Source organism: Drosophila albomicans, chromosome 3 (assembly GCF_009650485.2).
Source record: "Drosophila albomicans strain 15112-1751.03 chromosome 3, ASM965048v2, whole genome shotgun sequence".
Taxonomy (NCBI): domain Eukaryota; kingdom Metazoa; phylum Arthropoda; class Insecta; order Diptera; family Drosophilidae; genus Drosophila; species Drosophila albomicans.
In genome coordinates, this window is record NC_047629.2 from 42,083,527 (window position 1) to 42,107,874 (window position 24,348).

At 34.2% G+C, this 24,348-nt stretch overlaps 1 protein-coding gene across 1 annotated transcript in view; it reads left to right on the plus strand.

Moving 5' to 3' along the window:
- The first annotated feature begins 10,859 nt into the window (after nt 1–10,859).
- The window catches only part of LOC117568270 (klarsicht protein), a 129,829-nt gene continuing 116,340 nt past the window's right edge, over nt 10,860–24,348 (plus strand). Inside the window, 4 exon segments of the mRNA XM_052003505.1 lie at nt 10,860–10,955; nt 20,504–21,433; nt 23,340–23,633; nt 23,802–23,963. Coding sequence (XP_051859465.1) covers nt 20,888–21,433; nt 23,340–23,633; nt 23,802–23,963 — 1,002 coding nt within the window. The 5' untranslated portion in view covers nt 10,860–10,955; nt 20,504–20,887.

Below are 24,348 nucleotides of genomic sequence, written 5' to 3' on the forward strand. Positions count from 1 at the left end.
AAAATAATGCCCGAGCTGCAAGTGCCTGAAATTTGAAAATAAAGAATGATGAGTTGAAAGAAAGTTCTTTGGAGTCTTGGAATAGCTTTTCTATTTCTTAATTAAGTTTATTTTTAAATGATAAAGAGATTACTGTAAAATTTGGCAATAATGGAATAAATGTATAAACTCGGTATGTAACTTAAAATTATTCGTACAGATGTGAACATTAAAATAGCAGTGCGACAGAAAAAAACTAAGTGACGGATGAGAAAAAGAATGATGACGTGACCGGCTTCATTTTTTCTTAATTAGTTTTTTTGAATGGTTTATCAGTCTTATGAAAATCAGTATTAATAATCGAATATATAGAATAGATATCTACTTAATCTTCTTTTAATGCTGATTAACAAAGGGGAAAATATTTTTGACATGAAAGAAAGTTCTCTGTATAATTTGGCTAGCTTTGTTTTTTTCTTAATTAATATGTTTGAAATTTTGTAACTGTTTCTTATACAACTCACCTATAATCGAAGATATAGACTTGCATTTTTATTTAAAATTATCCTTACTACAAATGGGAAAATGAATCATGTCGTGAAAGATTGTCTTTAGCTTTTGTTTAATTTATTTTAGATGAATTCAGTAATAATCGAATATATAAACTTAAGAATCTAGCTTTGAATTCACTCCTTTCAGTGTTTACTTTTTATCCTTACTAAAAATTTGGAAAATAATGATGTCATGAAATAAAGCTTTAGTGGAATAGCTTTGCCTTTTCTTACTTCACTTTATAAGATATATTTGAACTGTTTCTTTGAAACTTCAGCAATAATCCATTATGTAATCTTACTATTTTTACTTTAAATTCCCGCACTTCAGTATTTACTTTTTATCCTTTCTAAAAATGAGGGAAAGCATGAAGACGTGGAATAAAATTGTTTACTAAAAAATGTAGTTATAATCGGACATACAAATTTGTTAGCTAACATAAAATGAATGCTTATGAGTGCAAACTTTCTATCTTTACTAAAAATAGGGAATAAATACGAGTTTATCTGTGACATGAGGGCTTAAAGCAATATAATGAATAAACATTAATAGTCGAGTGCACAGATTAAATAGTCTAATCTGCAAGTCTCCTAATTAGTGAAATACAATCAGTCAATGCGATTTCTATTATAGCACTCGAATCTAATCAGCTTCGCTCTTAATGCAAATACTTATCAAAATTAATTGTAGGCTTATTTTGTATTTTGCATTTCACTTTTCTGCTTAAATTTGCTGCAGTAGTTTAGTTTCGTTTTGTGTCTTGTTTAACTGTCATTAGCAACTGCTTGAAATTTATTGTATTTTTACTTTCAATTCGATTCAATTGAAGTAGCTTCAATCGCAATCGTCAGGCACAACATAAATACACACAGACATACATATGTATGCAGTGTGTATGAATATTTGGTTTCTTTAATTGCCTGACAATTAACAATGCAAATTGCAGAGAAACGCCACCTGGCGGCGGTCGTTGAACGTTGCTTTGACACGCTATTCGAAGCAATAATAACAACAACAACAACAACAACAATATAAAATAACCAAATACCATTGAGAAATATTAAACATATGTAGACAAACATTTCGCTTGAGTTGTTGTTGTAATAATAATGTGTTAAATTTTCACGTGGAGCATTTCGAATATTTATCGCTGTGTTGCAACAACTAGGCATAAGATCCGCCCACAATTCAGCTGCATCCCCAAACACACACACACTCGAGTGCTGCTAATTAAAATGCAACAGCCAAAGCAAATGTTTACGACTTTTGTTCAACTAATTTTAGGGGTAACTACAACAATAACAACAGGCTAAAGCATAGGCTAAAATAGACGCCGCTTTATAAACTTGGCTAAGACACGCGATGGCCGCGAATTTCTGCAGCCAAAGTCAAAGTTTGCATGTTAGAAGACCATAAAATTGAAGCGGATTCCGTTGACAGCAAAGTCCACAGACAGAAGAGTGCCACAAACATTGACATTCAGTTGGTGCATGGCCACGCATATGCCACATCTGCTGTTGCTTGCCACCTCGTGTGTCTAGCGTCTATTGTGTGAATGGAGGCAACTGTCCAAGAGTGGCAGCTGTTTCCTGTTGGACTCCTTGGGGCTTCCCTTTCGACTAATCAAATAGTTTGTCCTAAATGTAGCTGTTGATGGAGGTGTATTTAAGCTGTTTTTGACAATTTGGGGCAGCTGAAGGAGTTGGGAAAGAACCTATAAAGTTTTCTTTATCAGATAAATATAATTTTGAAAATTAGATTATTATTATTCTTAACAAGAGTGCAGAGATTATTAAGCTTGCAGATATTCACATACAACAAAATATATTAATGATTTTATTAAAACATATTTCTAAATTTCTATAGCTATAAGACATCTCAATCTAGTCTCTTTATATAATAATACAAAATAAAAGACCTAGACTTGGAATTTTACAAACATTTATATTATAATCTATAAAGAGATTATAATGATTATATACTTTTGTGATAAAATGATATAACAACACTTATTGAAAAATCCGGTGGATTATCACCTTCATATGTCTTTTTTATAGCAACTTTTTACTAAAAGCTATTATATATTTTATTACTAGCAAAATAATTATACAAAAATATTGAAATTTAGCAAAATATTTATACAAAGAAATTGAAATTTTGGGGCTGAACGTATTTTAGTGTCAATATATTCAAAGATAATGATAAATGGTAGAATTCAACAATCGTTTTTATCACTAAAAACTTGTGATCAGCAGTCAACAAAAACATAAAAGAATTTTTTCCTTTTTTAAATTTTTTTATAGTCTTATTAAAGTCATAAATCAATTCACATTTATCGGCATAAACTAATATTTTCCCACTAGCTGTAAAATTGGTTGTATTCACCAATAATAAATTACTTTTTAAAGTATCAAAGTCCTACTTAAGCGTCAAAAAACAAGTAATTCTCGCTCTCGTGGTCGACACTTAATTCGATTTCAATGGGATTTCTTTTTAAGCAAAAACCCGTCGCGGGTCGCAAGGTCTTATGCCCCATGCTGCACTTCCAGCTGTTTGCATGCCGCTCTTTTTGGGGGCTGGTGGCAATCTGATGAAGCTTAACCCCTATGATTATTAGAGATTACTCGTATTAGAGTTAGGCCTCATTGGCTCATTGGCACGTTTCACCTGGCCCAGTGCCTTTTGCCTTTTGACGAGCTTCGATTTTCAATGTGAAAGCGAGTGCAAAGATACACATGTATCTGCTAGATACTTGTGCTTATACTTATATGAATTGAGAAAGAAGCAAAACAATAATAAATATGCATGTTTCTTTTTATGGGGATCCGGGAATTTATTTGGACAATAAAACGAAGACGGAGGAGGAGGTCTTTAGTGTTGTTTTTTCGTTGTTTGTTTGTGGCCACCTGAGGCGATGTTGGTTGCATGTCGCTTTTTTTCTGACCGGTATCTCAATAATTCATACGCAATTGTATTGAACAATAAATTAATCACACGAACGAAAGCTACACACACGGTATAAAAACGTCATAAACAATGGCCAAAAACACAGATGTGTGTGTATCAGTGTGTATTTGATATTCATGCGTATCTGTATCCGTACGATACATAGATACATGGATGCATTTGCAAATGAATAAATATTGAAAGAGCGTGGCGGGAAATTAAAAGGCAATTTTCCGACCAGATAAAACAAAGATCGAACGTGTTTTCTACAGTGCAAAAGTCAATTAATCATTAAAGAAAATACTGTGTTCATGTGCATGTCAGGCTTGTTACTGTTGTTGTTGCTGTTGTTGTTGTTGCAATTGATGTTGCTTTTGCTTTGGCTATTGCTGTTTGCGGTTGTTTGCCGTGTTGCGACTTTGTTGCACTCTTGAATGTTGTGTGTGTGTGCCACAGGAAACATCGCTTGTCTCTTGCAATGTGTATGTGTGTAAAGTAAAAGTAACAAAAACAAAAAGAAGCCGCGACAATGTGCAATAGTTGCACAATTAGAGACATTTCACAGATACCATTCGCAAATTCCAACAATCGACTTCATTTCATTTAGATCTCCTCCTACTTCGTTTGTTCGTTCCTTCCTTCACACGACAAACTCGTTTTGAGCAGGCGCAATTTAATTGTTGCACTTTTCTATTATTTATAGCACCCCGTCGTCATCGTCATAATATTGTCTACTGTCGTTGTCTAGACTCTGTAGAGTCTAGAGTCTGCCCATGAGTCAGTCAATCAGTCAGCTAAACTATTCACGTTGAACAAAAAAGTTGTTTTCGTGTCCAGTTTATTGCTCGCACACCTTTCTGACGAGGACCTTACATAACCAGTCGACCCAAAAAGCTAAAAATAAACCAATTTTATTGTCGTCGACAGCAATAAGGGAAAAAAATTGAGCTAGGAAGTTGAGATTTTTTTATGTGGCTAATGCATAAGGCGGGATTCGAATAAATTACACTCAAGGAATTGAATTCACAAATAGGTGCATTTTTTTGTTAGGTGATTTTTTTTTAAATGTCACGAATTATTTCCTCAATTAAAAGTGATCTTCATAAGAAAATAAATAACAATAATTAAATCAAGAACAAAAGTTTTAATTATTTTAAAATAATAATAACACATCCAGTATTGTACTGTCGCTTAACCATTTTCATATTTTTTTTTTTATTAATTATATCAATATTATTATCCTAATGAATGTATAGAAAAATAGTAATATATACCAAAAGCTATATTTGGTATGTCGATATACCACCATATTTAAAATATACCAAAAGCCATATTTGGTATTACGATGTGGAACTATATTAAAAATATACCAAAAGGAATATTTGGTATATCAATGTACAACTATATTAAAAATATACCTAAATCCAAATTTGGTCGATATGCCACTATAATAAAAGTTTACCAAAAGCGATATTTGGTATTACAATGTGAAACTATATTAAAAATATATCAAAAGGGATATTTGGTATATCAATGTGCAACTATATTTGGTATGTCGATATACCACTATACTTAAAGCTTTATTTAGTATGTCAATATACTACTATATTGAACATATACCATAAAATATACCAGATTGTAAACCAAAGTTAAAATTATAATTTGAATAATAAGATTGTTATCTGATCGCAACCCAAAAAAACTGTTATCTAAAATTCATTTTACACATTTCACATTTCGTTTTATGTTAATATTAATTTAACCCTTTTTCTCAATTTTTTTCTAAAATTCAATTACCCAATTATGTATTCATGCAAAGGCATTTTCAAGCCGCTCTTTAAGTGTTGTCAAGTGTTTGTCCACAATTGGACTGAGGTCTTATTTCGAGCTGAAGTTGTGCTTCGTTTGGTGGTGGATAGAAAATGAAAGTGAATTGCGATGCCAAACAAATGGAGCATCTAATTGTAGCATGTCTATATATTTTGTCACAGACATACACACAGCATGAGATGATTTTAATTGAATTGGAAGCAAAAGGAGCGAAAACGCAATGGTAACGCAAAACGTTAATAAAGCTGTAAACATATCAATTACCGACATTTCAATGCGTTAGCCGTGCCCCAATTATGGCGCTCTCTCTCTTTCTCTCTTTAGTGTGTCTTTCTCTCACACTCTCAATGAGATTTCCCCCCTTTTGCCTGTTGGCTTCTTCCTCTTGCAGTCAGTCATTGTGCATTGTTTTCTTTCCACTTCATCGCCGCATTGACAACTTGAAGATTTATCTGTGGCTCCATTGACAGCCATACTGAGAGACCGTCAAACGCCAAAAACTAAAGTTGTGTCTCTGGAGGGAGAGGAAGCGGAGAGCGACCTGCTGGTGGGCGGGCATGAAGTGGGGAGTCTTTTGAGCCGCCTCTTTGGCTACTGTCAGTTCAGCGGCAGCAGCAGCGGCAGTCTGTATCTTTTCTTTCCCTCTACTCAGCTCTACTCGCTGAGTCACTTTTTCTTTCTCAACTTGTCGCCTGCCATTTTATCAAAACGAATCTGTGGCATTTCATTTGCTTCTACGGCCCACACATCTTCCGCCAAGTTTTTCCACATGAAGTGCAATTGCAACCGCACAACTTCAACTTGAGCGTCGTCGTCAATGAGAGAAGTCCAAAGATATTTTATCTATGAGTTGTGTGTGTGTGTGTTTATGTGCTTTGTTGCCGCTTTGGACTTTCGTTTGGCATCGTCGTCTAGTTGCGTCTGGTCGCGTCTCTTTTTCCTGAAAGTGAATCTCAAATATTTCTTGATTATGTGCAGCCAAGAGATTGTGTGGCAGCCAATCGACAACGACTTCGACTTCGACTGCTGCACCCAAGGCAAAACAGAATTCGCATATGTGCGATTCAATGCAATGTAACAAGGTCATGTGAGAGATTTTTACTCCTCCTCGCTTCCTCCCTGTTTATAGCCAACTAACACAATGTCGTTGTCTGTCCTCAAGTCTGCGCTGCGAATGCTGGTCATATCTCCAGCATCTTTTGGCTCATTTGGTGTTTGTCTCTTGCTTTGCTTTTTATATTGTTTTTACTTTGCTTGCTGTCTTTTTTTTTAGTTTTTTACTTTTTTGTTGTATTTTCCTTTTGCCAACGCATTTCACTTTCTACTGCATTTCGAATGCATTTTTGTTTGCTACTTTTCTTGTCGTTGTTGTTGTGACGACAAGTGGGCCGAAATCGACAAGTTAAAATTTTTGCTTCTTGACGCTTTTCACTTTCATTAGCGCTTTTTGGCGTTTCCTTTTACCATATTTTAACTGACCATGAAATAATGTATTCATTTCATTTGACTTCGTTTTAACTTGTTTATTTTTGCTGTTGTTGTTGTTGTCGTTTTTACTTAACCATTTGCAATTCCCATGGCGTTGCCACTTGACATCCGAATCTAACATAACACTTCTCTCATATCACTTGACATGACACTCGACTTGCAATCGCCGTCCGTCTATCTGTCTCTTTCTGTTGTCAGTTCTGTCAACTTCTGTGCCTCTCAGTTTCTATGCTGCTTTGTTTGTGCTCAGGCAGCCAAAAACAAAAAACTCTTGCTTTGATTTGAATTTGTTTTTTGTGGCTTTTCTCGCTCGGCTCGTATTTACACACCTGACAGAATTTCCGTCTTGGTTCCGTGTGTTCTGCTGCTGAATCGTATTGAATTTCATTTGGATTATGCGCAAACAAAACTCAAGATATGAGAAGGCTTTAAATGTGTCTTCTACTGATGCCGCTGAAAGCTGAGTGCATTGTTATGCAACTCTGGAAAAAAAAGGTGTGAAAAAAGGAATAAGCTAGGAAGTTGGCAGATTAAATTCAGAAAAGAAAGATGAACTAGTTTGTTGAATGAAGATAGAAAGAATAGATGTAATAACAACACCTATTATTATTCTATTGCTTTTTTTTTTGATTTTTAAATTGCATTATATGAAAAAATCTCAAATTTCTTGAATTATTAAAAATTAAATATATATATCAATACAATATAGTATATGTAATATTGTTTTAAACATAAATGAATGTGCTTTAAATAAAAGGAAAAAATTAGGAAAATTTATCCTTCCTGCTTAGAAAGATTAATATAAAGAAAAATATTGTGGAGTAATTTTTAGAGGGACAAATATTACTGAAACCTTATTAACATATTCACTTTATTCACTTATAGTTAGCAACAACAAACATTTAAGCATCAGACATTTCGAAATAATTAAAAAACGAATTCTAAGCTCTTAAAAAAAAATAATGAAACCTTTCCTATAAATACATTTATTATACCGCCATCAAATGATAATTAATTAAAACTTTTACAATATTGAAGTTGTCGAAAAATAATTGGAAATGGATTTGCTAATCAAAACTTTTGTAGCTCCGTTAGCGTTTTGTATGCCACCATCAAATACTAATTCATTAATTCTGGAATACTATTGAAATTGCTTAAAAATAATTGAAAAAATATAATCAAACCTTTTTATTAGATTTTTTAATGTTTTGTATGCCACCATCAAAAACTAATGAATAATGAAATACTTGATAAATGTATTTTTTATTATTTATTTAATTTCGTTTCATTTAAATTGCATAGATAAAAATAAATGTAAAACATATTTCGCAAATTTGATGAATTGTAATAAAGTTAATTACAATTTATTGAAGAAAAAAATGCTAAACTCTTTAAAAATGAAATGATACCTATCGTATAATTACAAGATTCATTAGCATTGATTATACCACCATCAAAAACTAATTAACTGTCAAGTACTCGAAAATTTTAAGCACTTTACACTTGATTTTCCCACACACGCACTTGAGAGTTCATTTTTGCCCACAAACACTTATCGTAACACCCGCATGAATCAAAATATTTTGTGGCAAATCATTGAAGCTATGCAACCTGTGAAAGAGAGATGAGAATTTTTGCTGAAAGTAGCATAAATTCAATTTATTCCCCCCACCCACCAAAAGAAAACATCGTGGCTGGGAAAGGGAACCAATTATCGCCCGGAGATGTTGAAGTCGACTTCGTCAGCTTTTTGGCCAAAACACAAGTTAGCCAACTTTGGCCAATTGCCTGTTTGACCGCTGACGATCTCGACGATCGACGAAGCGCAATTGTTGTGCCCATTTCCGACTTCAACTTGACCACAAACAAACATCAACTAACCAAAGCGAGAGTGCTAGAGAGAGAAAAATCGGGGGTATCTCTTTCTCTCCTCGCCTCGCTCCCTGAAGCGCCTTGTTTGAGTTTTTTTTTTTAGTGTTGCCAAAGTAAATCGCCGTTCATTTGTTTTTTCAGCGCGTTGTTCGTGCAAATTTCGCTGAGATTTCAGTTTTATTGCCAGTTTTAAGTGCAGGCATTTCAACTATTTATTTGGATTCATGTTAAATGAAGGAATTAAATCGTTTTATGGAGTAACAAACTCTTATTTTGCTTAGGTCACTGAATATGGTTTCAAAATTGAATAATTTCTATGGCAATATGAAGTTGATAATGAGGTGTAATTATTTCTTAATTGCAGGTATTGCAAAATAATTATCGAGACTTCATTATATATGATTTTTAGCTAGAAGGAATTAAGTTGTGCATATTATGTCATTGATTTCTTATATCTATTATTGCTTATATCTATTATTTCTTATATCTATTATTTCTTATATCTATTATTTCTTATATCTATTATTTCTTATATCTATTATTTCTTACATCTATTATTTCTTTTATCTATTATTTCTTATATCTATTATTTCTTAAATCTATTATTTCTTATATCTATTATTTCTTATTATTATTATTATCATTATTATCATTATCATTATAATTATTATTATTATTATTATTATCATCATTATCATTATCATTATCATTATCATTATCATTATCATTATCATTATCATTATCATTATCATTATCATTATCATTATCATTATCATTATCATTATTATTATTATTATTATTATTATTATTATTATTATTATTATTATTATTATTATTATTATTATTATTATTATATTCATCATTATAATCATCATTATTATCATTATCATTACCATTATTATTTATTTTATTATTAATTCAATAATTCATTAGCAGAGTATTAACTCTTCGGCGCGATAAGTTTTATTTTATTAGCGATTTTTTGTTTGGCAGTTTTACAAATTGCCCGTAAATGATATTTTCACAACTCGCATCGATCGCTGGCCCCCGTAGGCGCCCCCTTCCATTTTTTTTATAGGTGGAGAGAGGGGTTTCAACAAGTGAGAGAGTTCGTTGGGGTTAATACGGCCAATAAATTGTTATGGCGATTTGTTGCTGATTTCTGGCCGTCGTTGCTTTATGGGCCATATTTTGTTGGCCATGCTTTTTTATGCTCGTTTTGTTTTTGGGGTCGATTTTTAAGGATTTTACAAAAACGCCTAACGGTCAGAAAAGCGGCGAAAGAAATATTGAAATTTTCGGCCAAATTGTTTTCAATTTAATGGAGTTGGGTTGCATTTTTCATGCTTAGTCGCCGTAGAGTGCAAATATAATTAATGATAATGAATTGTTATGGACATGGACATGGATGGAGGAGTGAAGAGAGCTAAGCAAGCTGCCCACCAGCTCCGCATTTCCGAGACGCCCACAAAAGAAAATCTAGGAAAATATTTACTTGGCGGCTGGAAAATGTCGTGCGACGATTTTTTTGCTTTTTGTTTTCGTTTTTTTTTTGGAAGCCTTGCGAATTATGTTTAATTTTATTGTTGTTAAGTTTTCGTTATTTTTTTCTCTTTATTTTGATGCCTTGTTTGTTGTAGGAGTTGAAATTGGAGTTGTAGTTGATGCTGAAACTGAGACAGAGACAGCGACAGAGACTGAAGTTGAGGTTGAGGTAAAGTTGATTTATCACTCGAGTGGCGAGCGAAAGGTTGCCATAAAAATGTTGCTAAACAAATGTTGACGCAGCCGCAGTTGGAGTTTTAGGTAAAAGTTTTCTTTATGGTTCACTTTTCGCTTTTGATTTTTCCTTATTTTTTTTCGTTTTTTTTTTTTTTTTTTGTTTTATAAAGTGCTTTGTGCTTTCCTTGCCGCATTATGCAATGCCCAAGTGCTAATAAAATCAGTTAACAATTTTCATTTGTTGTCATTTGTCAAAAGTGGAAGACAACACAACTTGTTGTTATTTCCGCTCCATTCGATTTTTTTTTTATCCATTTTGCACATAATTTCTGCACATTTGTTTTTAACACGCATTTCAACTCGTTTTTTGTTTTGTTTTTTTCTTTGCAGAGCTTTTGGCACAGAAAGTGAATTGAAAGGCAATTGTTGTGGTTACCTCGTGCTCTCTCTCTTCCCCTCTCTCTCGCCATCTCTCGCTGATGGTGGCCAACCTCTTCCACATCCTCAACATTGGATTGGATTGGAGTGGAGCCAACAATATTGTTGGTCACTTTTCACATTCAGAGGTAAACTTCATAATGAGCTTTTAATGACAATACTCGCAATACAATAGACAATGCCAACAGCAGCTGACTTTATTGTTTATTAATGCACTAATGATGCTCATAATAATGTTGATTGCACTTGACATTGAAACAGTTAGCAATGTATCGACGGCTTATATAGGTGTTTAGGTCAAGGAAACTTCAAAGTAGGTGTTACAGTTCATAAAGAAATTGCAGTAAATATTGCGGAATGCAGTTTAAGTTTTAATGACAGATTAATGACTTGAGAAAGTCTAAAGTGTAGAATGAGAAATATTGGAATTTATGGAATTTTCTAAATTAGGTCAGAAAGCAAGCATGAAAGCATATTTATAAGGAAATCAATATTCAATCGATTTGTATGTCTTAAAGCTTTAAACTTTACATTTTTAAGTGTGACCAAATTAGCTAAAATAAAAATACTTTTTAAAGGGATATATAATGAATTTGAATACTTGATTATTTATTTACTTTGTTATATTTTGAGTCAGAAACTCTTTAAAAACACAAGTCAAAAGTAATCATTCGGATACTTAAATTGTAGAAAATAAGAAATACTTTTCATAGTTTTGTATAATATTGTTTATAGAGTTTCATAATGTTGTATAATAGTATATTATTACAAATGTTTGCTAATTGATTGAGTAAACTATTCGAAATTAATTTTCAAATGAAAACGCTTGTTATTTATAATTAAAGAACTATTTACTTAGATCTTTCTATAAATAGTCTGATACACAACGAGTCTAGACTAAATTCCTTTCAAAATTGTGATACTATTTCTGTAGCACTCTAAAAATATTTGAACTGCAAGCAAATATTTCAATGGGTCACAATTTTCTTGATGTTCAAATAATAACAGAAATGCGGTGTGTTGGCTTAATAAATATTATTTGCTTTGAAGTCTTGTTAGCACTAATTATAGTTGTGCTTCTCTTGATAGTGCCACACTGATTATTAAATCACTTTATACTTTTCGCTTTATTTTCCTTTCTAAAGTGTCCAAAGGCGCGAGTAGTTTGATATATTTGAAGTAAGTAGGTTACAGAAAAGTCCCCCCAAACTATCATTGCTACTCTCTCGCTCTCCCCCTCTTTCACACCTCCTGTTGTCACTTCTTTGTGATCACCCAGTTTTCGAGAATAAAATGCATATATCATTTCTTAAGACTCAAAGACTATGGCATTCCATAGAGTAGAGTAGCAGCGTTGGCTTAATCAGCTCTGGCGTATCTGTTTCATAATTTATGCTAAGCCGAATGGAGACCGCTAATTTGGTAGCTTGTCTTTTCGGACTTGGTCCGAGGGAGTTATTTACAGCACCTGTCTGTGGCCATAACTTATGACTTCCCTTTGACACAAAACACTGCAATGGAGGCGTGGTCGAATCTCTGGATATATATTTTTAAATGTATTATTTGGCTACCGATTTTTTTGGGGCACACAGAACAAATGGAAACATGTTCGAGTCTCAAAAAACACGACACATTTATCATGGGGGAATGGGCCCAAAATGAAAAAAAAATAAAGCTTATAACATGTAGACAAATTTGCAGGCCAAGAAAACAAATACAACACTGTGTTTTTGTTGTTGTTGAGCGATTAGCAACCACTTTAGAGCGGGAGTCTTAAGTCTTGCTCTTTTTTTTTTTTTGTGGTGAGGCAGGTGCCCCGTTGTCTTTTTATTTTGTATTTTTTTGGGGCGGTGTTTGCATGTTCAACATTTGTCCACATTGCTCGATAACTTTCGTTTCGCCACAGTGCAAAAAGCACGTTCATGTGCTTGGCTGGCAATTCTCTAATTGCACCACAAACCAACAACCAAGCAACCACCAACCACCTCCTTTTGTGTTTGTCAAACATTGTTTCGCCCCTCATCTCTCTGATCTCTGGTCTAGTTTTGGCCTCGCTCTTTTCGTTCGTGTGTTTTTTTTACTACATGTTCATGTCGCCCAGGCTGCTGTTGCCTGCTGCCTGCCACCTTACCACCTTTGGGTTGACAGTTTAGCATGTTGCATGTGTGGCACACGTAGGTTCAAGCTAAGGAATTTGCAATGTTTTCATTTTCAGTTGACATTTTCTCGTATGCAAATGAAGCCAAGGGTTTTTGCTGTGCAGCCAAACAGCATCCTTCAGTTGTCTGCAACAACAAGAAATTAACAAGAAAGCTACAGTCGATTGGATTTGACTATGAGATACCCGCAACCCATTTTGAATAAGAGAAAAACTGTTCGTTATTATTAAAAAAATATACCAAATTAATATACCACAAAATACTGAAATATACCGAATGTAATATTTGGTATATTAATGAGGTACTACATTTGAAAAATATACCGAAGGCTATATTTGGTATATTGACGTAGTACTATTTTAAAATATACCGCACAAAAAATACAATTATACGGAAGAATATATTTGGTATATTGAAACATAACTATTCTAAATATACCATACCAAAAAATACTAATATATACCGAAGGCAATATTTGGTATATTGATATTATGCTAAATTAAAAATATACTCCATGAAAAATACTAAAACATACCGAGAGAAGATACTATAATATACCAAATGCTATAGTTTGTCTATTGATATAGTACTATACTCAAGATATACCATACCAAAAATACTAAAACACACCAAAGGCTATATTTAGTATATTAGTGTAGCACTACATTGAAAATATACCATACCAAAATATCCCGAAAATTCAAAAATATATCCAATGCCATATGTGATATATTTATTTATATACACTCAAAATATACCATACACAAAGTTATAATACCCTTCTACCCTTCTGGGTAGCGGGTATAACAATTCATTGTCTTAAGGTGGCTGTGCTCTAGTTTTGCCAGTTGAACCACAAGTTGTCGCCGTTGCGGTTGTGCTTGACATGCCGCATGAACTGGGTAAATTGTGCCCCCTAGGGTGGCTAAAAGGTTTCGCTTTTTGTAGCTTTGCTGGCTGATCGCAGATTATAGATTGTTATTGTTGTTGTTTGTTACAAGTCAATATGGTTATTGTTATTGTCATTGGCGCATTGCCTGCAATTTGGCCATTTGGCAACAGCACAAGCAACAGCAACTGGCAGTTGCAATTGCAACTGCAACTGCAACGGCGACAACTTCACGTGTGTGTGCCCAACTCTGGCAAACATGTTGCCAGGCAGTTAACAATTCATTAGGTGTTGCCTTGCCGTTGTTGTTGTTGTCGTTGTTGCTGTTATTGCAACCAGTAATAAATTATGGCAACTTGATTCGAATTGTGGTCAACTTGAGTGCAACTTGCTGCAAAACGCGCGCGCCAAATGCGTCGCAAACGATTCTTGGAAGAATTTACCAAGTTTACACACAACAAACAGATAATTTATGCATTACATTTTCAAACGGTCTCTGGAATGTCGTCTCTGTCATAAATTGTCATCAGCTGCAGCTTCGACCTCAACTCTTTGTCTAGTTTCGTTTTGTCAAAATTCTAACTGGCTTAGTCATAACTAAAGTTTGTTGATTTCCGACGTCAAAACCAGTTGACCACATTGTGGCCAAGTTTGAAGACTGATAAGTAGAACAATACTTTGTCAAAAGTACAGTCAAACTGCGCAAAGTTAATAGGTTACTTTATTTATTGGCAAATAAAAATAAACAACAAGTAGAACAAGGGCAAGTGATTTTTTTTTACTGATTGAATATAGTTAATTTTATGTTAGACCATAATGAGAACTAACGCAAAGGTTAAAGGTAATTTATTTAGTTGTTGCTGAAATGAGAGTGGTTTTAAAACTAAACAAACTTGAAAATAGTAAATTAATTTGTCGTAAATAGTAATTAAAAATAAAACATAATAATGGGAATCTTTTTAAAAAGTAAAAATACAAATTATATTGTTATGATATTCAAAACTAAACAAGCTTGAAAATAGTAAATAAATTTGCCACAAATAGTAAAAAAATTAAAAAATATTTGTAATAAGATATTTGTAATAATAATACAATTTTTATGAAGTTACGATGTTTTTTTCTTCTAAAATTTAATATGATTATGAAGATGAATATTAAATTATTTTGTTAACGGTTATCAATTAAATATTCTACGAGTTTTTCCTAATGTAATCGAAATTGAGTAAGGTACAATATTTCGTTATGAATGATTTCATGCCTCATCCTTCAATATTACTACTAACGTTATAGCTGATCTGTAGAATAGATAATGGCTTCATTTAATTCGAACACTACGACTGATAAACTACATTTATATAGATGAATGTATGTTGATTATATTTCCGGCCAACGATTTGAATTGTCAAAGTTAAAGGTCGTTCGCTCAAATCGTTATCTATATAGTCGATAATACAGTTATTGGCAAACTAATTGATCAGGCTATGAATCATTCAAGCTAAAATGAACATGTATTCACTTGCAATTGATTAGCTTTGGTTATTTGCAATTCTGGGTTCCCCTCAAGAGTTAAATCACTCTGTTCTGTTCCAATTCGCCACTTATCTTATCTAGAGACACGAGCGCCCAAAGTTCAGCCAAAAGCCATTCAAGTGCCACACAATGACTTTCAATTATAATTATTGCCGTTATTTACTTTCATTCGTCGTGAGAACATCCGATTCTCTATATCGTGAAAAGAACGCAACTTCCGCAGGAAGCCAAAAGCAAATATTAGACAATAACAGAGATCAAGATCAAAAGATTTGGCTGAAAATGGAAATTAAAAAATAAAGAAAAATCACTGAAATCGAAAGTTTGTTTTCATTTTCATTGAATTGTTAGTTCTATTGTGAACTCGTTTTTATTTTTATTTATTGACACAACAAACTCTGGAATGCCTTTGCTTTTTGTATTTTTATTTTCTTTTTTGGCAGATTTACGAGTTTTATTATTGTGCACAACACGTACAACTCTTTTTGGCTCTTCTGTAAAAATATTTTTTATTTAGGTTTTCTTTGGCTTTTTTTTGTGATGGGGAACTTGACTTTATTTCTGTTTTTTTGTTGTTGATCGCATAGTTTGTTGTCGTTTAGGCTTTTGTGGTTTTTAGCTCTAGCCAAATATTTGCTGTCATCTTTTTTTTTATGTCTCCATCTTTTCTGTGTTCGTTTGTGTGTTTGTTTCTTTTCTATTTTGCTTTGCTCGCTTTGTTTATTAATTGCGACCGCGTGTGCTTTGGTCTATAGGCAGTTTTATGTGTGGTGCTCTGAACATGTTTGGCATAAACTTGGGTCTAAATACCTTTTCCTGGAATTAACTCGTCGTCGTCTGCGTTTGCGTCTGCGTCTCTTCTTCTATAAGTATTACCGCATGTTTGCTCATTCGGTTTTAGTTCCAGTGGCTTAGTCTCTTATGCAATGTCCGACCGACCCAAACGACAGGTGACTTCTCTCCCTTCCCCTTCCCCTTCTCCTCCCCCGTCCCATTCGCACTTCCCTATTAAAATACCACGAAGCAGTCGGAAATGTGAATGGCTTTTTGACTTAACGGGCGAAAGGTTAAAGCACTTTTGTCTGTCTGTCTTGAAATTTGCTTGTGTCGGCTCATCAACAATAAAAAAAAAGATCTGCATAAATCTGTCTCTGTTAAGTGTTTCGTTTTTTACCTTTTTCGGGTTTTTGTCACATTACACTATCGATAAATGTTATTAATTATGTCGCTTAAGGTTTGATTGACTTGCGGTTATTAAATCTTTTTAGTGGGGTTTAAAAGTTAATTGGGTTTGAGATAGCAATTCCATTCGTATTAATTTGAATGTCATCATTTAAAAGTAAAAGTGAAGATAAAAGTTGATAAATTACAGAAATTATCGCTTATTAAAAGTGGAATTACGAACTAAAAGTTTCCGATATAATCTCTGTATTTCCTTGCAAAATTTACAAAGATGTAAAACTAATTGTATTATAATCTTATTATGAAGAACTTCGATCATTTCAAACTTCAATTTCATTAAAGTTCTTCATAATAAGATTATACTTCTTTTATAATTTAAACATAGTTTGCGGTTAAAACTCAAATTTCATAATAAGCGATAATAATCTGAGGAACTAACCGCATAATTAAATTACATATTTTTGTTTAGCTTCTTTAATTTGCAGTGATTAAAGCAGATTTTGAGCTAATGATTTGAGTTAAACAGCTCCTTAATGTTGTTCTTGTCATATCTCATAATCTACACCCATTTATAGAACTTTTGAATGGGTTCATTGACATATTAATTGTGATATTAAGTAAAGTCATTACTTATTATTAAAGTTTCACGAATATAAATAAATACATCATATAAAGCAAAGCGTCAAGCCTAAAATTTATAAATATTTCTTAATGAGTCATGTGTGAATGACCGCGATGAAAGGGCGAGAGAGAGGTAGCTATAGTTAGAGGGAGAAGGCGATGACGAACTTTTCGCGATTTGCATGCACGTCAAGCGACTGAAAGGTAAAAAGGGGAAACGGAAGGCGGATGAGGAGGGGGAGGAGAAGGAACTGGAACTGTGGTAGCTGATGTTGACTATTGCTCATTTGTGTGTTGCCTTTTTCTATGACTTGAGTTGAGTTGAGTTTTAGAGTTGAATGAGTAAGCCAAAGTGTTGCTCGAGCTGTTGAAGTGGCTAAAAGGCCTGCCCCGAGAAGTGCAGAGTTCCTCCTCAATGCAATAATCGGCGACGTGCCAAATGTCATAAATAAATTATTTATACATACATGAATATATTTCTGTGTGTGTGTGTGTGTTGGCCAATTCAGTTGACCGTGTGTAGGTTGGCAGTTAAAGTTTCGCTTTCGCTTGACCAAAATCACGCTCTTTTCAAACTTTTCGCAACACAAGAATTAACAACAGCGAAAAGTGCAAGTCGAGCCCGCAAATGTAGAGAGAGAGATAATAAAAGAGGGAGACAGAGACAGGAGGCAGCTAGACTCCCCGTTTAATGGCTTCGAGGCTCAGCTCAGGTTTTGCCGGAGGCCAAACTCCTAACAATTATAATGGTTGTACACAAAAAAAAAATGGAAGAAAAAAAACATTATTTACTGCTTTTAGCGTCGATTTGTGTGTCGTGGCACGCCCCCTTCGCCTCCCCGTGTCTCGTTGCTGCCACTGCTTCCCTCTGGACAACTGCCGACAATTGTGCCGCCTCCTCCCACTTTTTTTTATGCGGATCATTTTGCTGTTTTTCGGTGGTTTTCGGTTGTTCATTTGCCTGTTTCTGCTTTTGTTTGGAAGGTATATTAAGTTCGACTTTGAATGTGAAGTTCAAAGAGGTGCAACAAATTTAATATCCTTATACTTAGGTGTTAGGTTCTATGGACTTAGTGTGCTTTAATAACACCAAAGTTCTTTTCAAATTTAGATAACTTTGGTAACTAACAAATAATTAAATTGCATTGCAATTTTAGCTAGTTAACTTTGTACGCCACTCTTAAGAAAGACTTAATAATTAGTTGAAACTGAAAGACAAAAGGTTGTAAAAACTTTCTGAGTATCTAGACTACTCAAGAATAAGTTATATTAAGAACTTTAAAAAAGTTTTTTGTTTAATAAGAATATTTTGATTAATACGACACACAATAAAATACTAGATATATATAGTAATTGTATATACTATCGATAGTGATGATTATTCGATTATTTTAACAAATGTGAAACAGAACATTATTAATTTGTCTATTAATCAATTATGGAAGCACAAAATTTCTGATTACCTTTTAAATATACAATCGATTATTTGTACCTTCGATAAACAGAATTTAGAAGTGGTGCTTGTAAGAGCACTTTGTATAATCGAATACTTTATATAATTTTAAACACAATTCAAAGTTATACATTTGATATTTTATTGTGTTTACATACAAGATCTTATTAGCTGTGAAATATACTATCGATTATTTGTACTATCGATAAACAGAATTTAGAAGTGGTGGTTGTTAAAATAGTATAATATAATACTATAATATAATATTATATAATTTTAAACACAATTCAAGCTTATAAATTCGATATTTAATTGTGCTTGCATAAAGCACCTTATTAGCTGTGAAATATACTATCGATAATATGTACTATCGATTAACAATACCTAGAAGAAAGAACATTGTTTCAATTGTATGCAGGGTATATTTAAGTCCGCCCAATTCAATAATATTTGAACGTAATTGTAGCTGTTATTATTACTACTATTATTACTATCGCTGTTGCCGCTGCTGTGGCTGCTACTTCATATCTTAAGTGGCTAAATAAACGCTTGCAGCCAATTTTGGCGACTCGAAGTTAAGCGTGCAACTCTTTGAGTTGCGATTTGCATACGAATATGGTCCACAAGTGTCTCGGCGACTAATTTCGTATGAAAATTTGATTGCTTGCGATTAGAATCGTGTTCATTGTTTTGGCCACGCCGACTCAGTGACTCCCCCGACCAGCCTTCTCGACACGCCCCTCGTCTCTCCCTCCCTCTCTCTCCTTCTCTCTCGCTATCTCGATGTTGACCAAATACCCACAACACTGTTGTAAAGTGTTTACTTTTGCTTTTTGTTTGTTTTTTGCCATAGTTATTATTGTCTTTGGTGTTGTGGGTTCTCTTTTGGAATTAAGTAATACTCGTGATTATAATAATTTTGTTCACATTTCGGTCTCAGTCTCGCCTTATATGCATACGTCCAGAGTCGTTGGCCTTCCTCTCTGTGTGTGTGTGTGTGTGTGTGTAATTATGTAGTTGTCAGTTTTCAGTTGGCTTTAATTGCCATTTACAGTTGTTACCATTGTTGTCGTGGGTGTGATATAAGATATGATCCAACTTAACAAGTCTTAACTGTCTCTTGAAAGACCCCCTTTAATAGTTCTCCATTGTCAACAAATCCTAGCGATATTAGCTGATTTGGTAATCCCAATTAGCAGTGTCGTGATTTCCAGCTGAATGCGCAAATTACAAGTGTGTTGAAATGTTATCAAATTAAGAGAAGTCTTAGCTTTTTTATGAATGGGAAAGAAATATATGTTATTTGAGTAAAGAGGAAATAATCGAAGAAACTTTAAAAAGTATTAGATTAATTTTAGTTAAATATGTTCTCAAAATCTCAAGTGAATAATCAATCAGAAGTATAATAATATATTAAGAATGGTATATACACTTAATTATTTTAGAAAATCAGAATATATTTATTTATTAATTTTAAATTACTGTAAAATAAGCAATATAATTTTATTTATTAGATTAATATTAATCAAACGTATTCCTAAAATTTCATCATAATGCAGATTTTAAAAGTTTAAAAAGCATAAGATAATTCGAAGATAATCAGAATAGCTTAATAAATATAAATGTTATGCAATATACTATTGAAACTAATTGATTTCTCAATTTACTGCATTATTTAATTAGTTTAACTCAAGCAACTTTTCTATCAATATTAATTAAGATCCGCCTTTTAAATTAATCAATCGACTTAGCTTAATTGCAGCGTTTTAGGATTTTTCCTTTCCATTTCTTGTACTAATTTGCGTTAAACGCTTTTGTTGTTCGTTTTTTTTTTAATTACAGTGAAATTAGCAATTAATTTTTTATCAAAATAACGAAAGATGTATTTTGCATAAAAAGCAAACGAACGGAAAACGAAAACAATCAACGAAAGAAAGAAAAAAAAAATCGCGCCAGGAACTGGAACCTGGAACTTTGCTGCAGCCCAACAACAACACAAAAGGTCGCGATTCACACAGCGGAACGGAACGGTGTGGAATGAAACGGAGAGGAGAGTCGAACACGACGATGCCAGCAGCAAACATGCAAATTTGTGCATTTTAAGCGCAACAACAACAACGACAACGAAACACGAATAGCAACAAAAAGGAGATTTTAAGCAAATTAATTAAATTAACATACACATGGAAATCGGAACCAAAAACAATTAGCGCCAACACACACACAATGGAAGCTGTGAGACATGAAAACGAAAAGGGAACAGAAGCAAAAGCAGAAATTGAAATTGAAATCAAAACAGAAGAAGGAGAAGGCAGAGAGAATGCAGAGAGAGAAGCAATGACAGAGACAGAGACGTCAAATTGCTGCAACCAAGAGACTGAAACAGCGGCCATGATGAAATGCGGTGGCGGAGGCGGAGGCAACGCCATCGAAACAACACCAACAACAACAACAACGAAAACAACGATGAGACTGGAGGATGTGGCATTTGTCATGCCCGCAACACCAACAACAACAGTCATACGCACCACCAAAGCTAGCAAATCGGCAAGCAGCAGTCGAAGCAGCTCGCTAAGGAAACAGCGACGCAACAACAGCGATGCTGCCGCTGCTGCTGGTGTTGCAAGCGGTGTTGGTGGTGGCGGGCAAGCAAACAACGATATGAAAACATCACAATCGATGACCTCGCTGCCCGCCGATGAACTGCAGCAGGAACGGCGTGATGTCATTCAGGCCAAGCTGCATCTGGAGCGTCCCTACAACAGCCTCAAGGTAAGTGTCCATGTTGTGGTTGTACTCGTATATGTTGCAGGTGGCTGTTGCAAGTTGTCTCGTGGGTTGCGCATAAATTTGCAATTGAGAATCAAGCTGCGCATTTTTGCGTTCCACACGCTAACGAAGCAAGTTGGCAGCGCTCTCCATTCATGGTCATGTCTTTCCTCATGGCGGCGACTTAAATGACAACCTGCCGTTAGAATATGAATTCTTGTTCTAGTTGAGTTGCCATCTCTCTCTCTCTCTTTTGCTCTTTCGCTCTTCACTGTGTGTGTCAGCGGAAATTGCTTTAATAAATTATTAATAAAATTCATTATTAGCATGCTATTAAAAATGCAAGCTAACGGCATCAATTTCAAATTCCATTGCGTTCCTCTGTCCGATCAACTCTGATCACTTAGTCATCGCTGAACAATCGAAACGTGAGCTTAAATCGCGCGATATTTCGGCTTCGAATTGCGAATTCGAAACGTGCTAAAAATTCGGATTATTTTAGCTGTGATTTTGAGCAAGTGTTTGCATATGTTGAAAATCTGGAATATGGCTTTAATACCTTGAATTTAAAATGTGTTTTTAGTCTTTTTCGATTTATGCATATTTTAAATATAGTTTTTAGCTATGCAAATGAAATTCCTAAAAATAGCATGGTTTTGTTTTCGTCGCATCAACAATAATTAGCAAGCATTTTGGAACGCCCATTAGTTCATTATGAATGAAAATTTGCATCAGTTATATATAAAACTAAATTATGACTAAAAGAATAATTTAATGATTTTTTTGAAACTTGAAACGTTTGCCGAACAAGAGTTTAAATTGTTTTAAATGACGATTAAAAGAATTATATAGATTATGATGAGTGATATTTCCTTTTGAAGAACTTTAAAATAATACTTTTAAAACTTGAACCGTTTCAGTTAAAGACTATGCATTTTTAAATATGATAATTAAAAGAATCGTATATTATGTTTAGTGATATTTTTTTGTTTTAAATAATACAAAGTAACATTTTTGGAAACTTGACCCGTTTGCAGTGAAAGATTATGAATTTTTAAGCTGCCTTTTCAAACTGATCAATTAGACTAAAAAGGTTACATTGATGGATAAAAGATACTTGTATTTTAGCTACCATATAATCAGGCCACAAATATGTCAAATGATTAGTCAGAGTTTGTGTTATTAAAGTAAAGATTTTTTAAATACCAACTGGTGAAAATGCATAAAGTCACACGTTCCAGTTCCGAAATATGCATCGGGTAAATTGTCATTCACATAAGAACGCCCAACTCTCGAGTTATGAATTAGTAACGCATTTTGAACTGTCTCGTTTTGCAAGCCCAGCTGGCAAAATGAAATTGTATGCAAATTTACAGCTGCCACTGTATCGCTGACTTTTCGCAGGAAAATCAAGTCATTTCATGGAAGGGGGGCAGCGCTGTTTATGTTTATACAATTTAATTAATTACACATGGCACCGGCAGGCAACGCGATTCAATCAATACAACGATTGCAGATCAAACTCACAATTGCGATTGCAATGAGTATTTGTTTTCCAACATTGCTTGTGCATTACGAGTTTTGTGTAAACAAGGAATTTCCTTAACGATTTTGCTGCCGATGGCAGAAATTGTTATTTGTTTGACTTGGCGGTTTTTTCTCTCTCGCTCTTGCGGCAAGAAAATACAAATTCATTAATTAATTGTGCGCGCTTTGCAATTTGGAGCGATGTGAACCGGTTTTGGGGGGATTGACGCATTGTATTGTTGCGTACCAAAGATGGTTAAGCATATTATCGTGGCCATATTTGGCTGCTCAAATTACTTATTTATTAACAACTTTTAATGGTATCCCCCCAACTCTCTCTTGCTTTGACTAACTCTCGTTCTCTTTCTTTCTATTCACGCAGAAAAACTCACAGAGCAACAAGTGCTCTTCAGGCGGCAGCAGCAACAACAACAACAAAATGCATCGATACTCTTGGGGCAGCGGCCACAGTCATAGCAGCTCCACCAGTCTGCACAGTAGCGCCACACTCGGCCTGGGTTCGTCGGGCAAAGACGACCTCTGGGCGGCCATACAAACGAACTACAATTATATTATGGACACAAACCTGCTCGACACGTGCAAAGAGGCGCGGTTTGAAATCGAGGAGGCGCAGCCAACTTCGCGTGAATGTAAATTTACCGGCAGCCAACTTCATGTAAGTCGACTTTCTATCGCCATCTATCGGTTGATGGCAAAGACTACGCCAGTAGTGAAAACTATTGCCTACTTTTTGCTGCTTCTATTAAACCCGGTGCATACTTTACGGCTCTCGATTTAATTTTGTATTGCATAGCCAAGTTCCTAACCAATTTGTTGTCTGTAGATTTTGGATGAAACCCAACGACAGGAAGGTTTGTGCGAAGATCCGAAAGAGTTGCGACGTTGGTTGCGCGACATGGAAAACAAATTGGAGAGTTCACCAACTATTTCGGAATTGACTTTGTACAGCAATTCGGAATTGCAGCGCCATCTAGCAGTACACTCGGTAAGTGCTTGAAAAGCCACAATTTTATTGTTGCATAAGTTCGGGCGTAAATGTTGCGGAAACATGCGTGAATCTTTATTTGTTGTAAACATTTGAATACAAAAAAAAATGATCAATAACGAAAATGTAAATTGTGATGAACTTTCCGGAAGCCTTACGTTTTATATTGGACATTAATTTTTCTTTTGAAAAACTTTCAAAGCAATAATAAAAATAAGAAACCTTTAAAGATACATAACGACGATAACAAGCCATAATGCGAGACCAGTTGAGATACTAATCATAGGTAAAAGTGTAACGAAGTAAACAGACGAAAAAAACGAAAAAAATTACACGCATTTCATTTTGCTTTTCATTTGCAATGACTTTGACTTTATTTACTTCT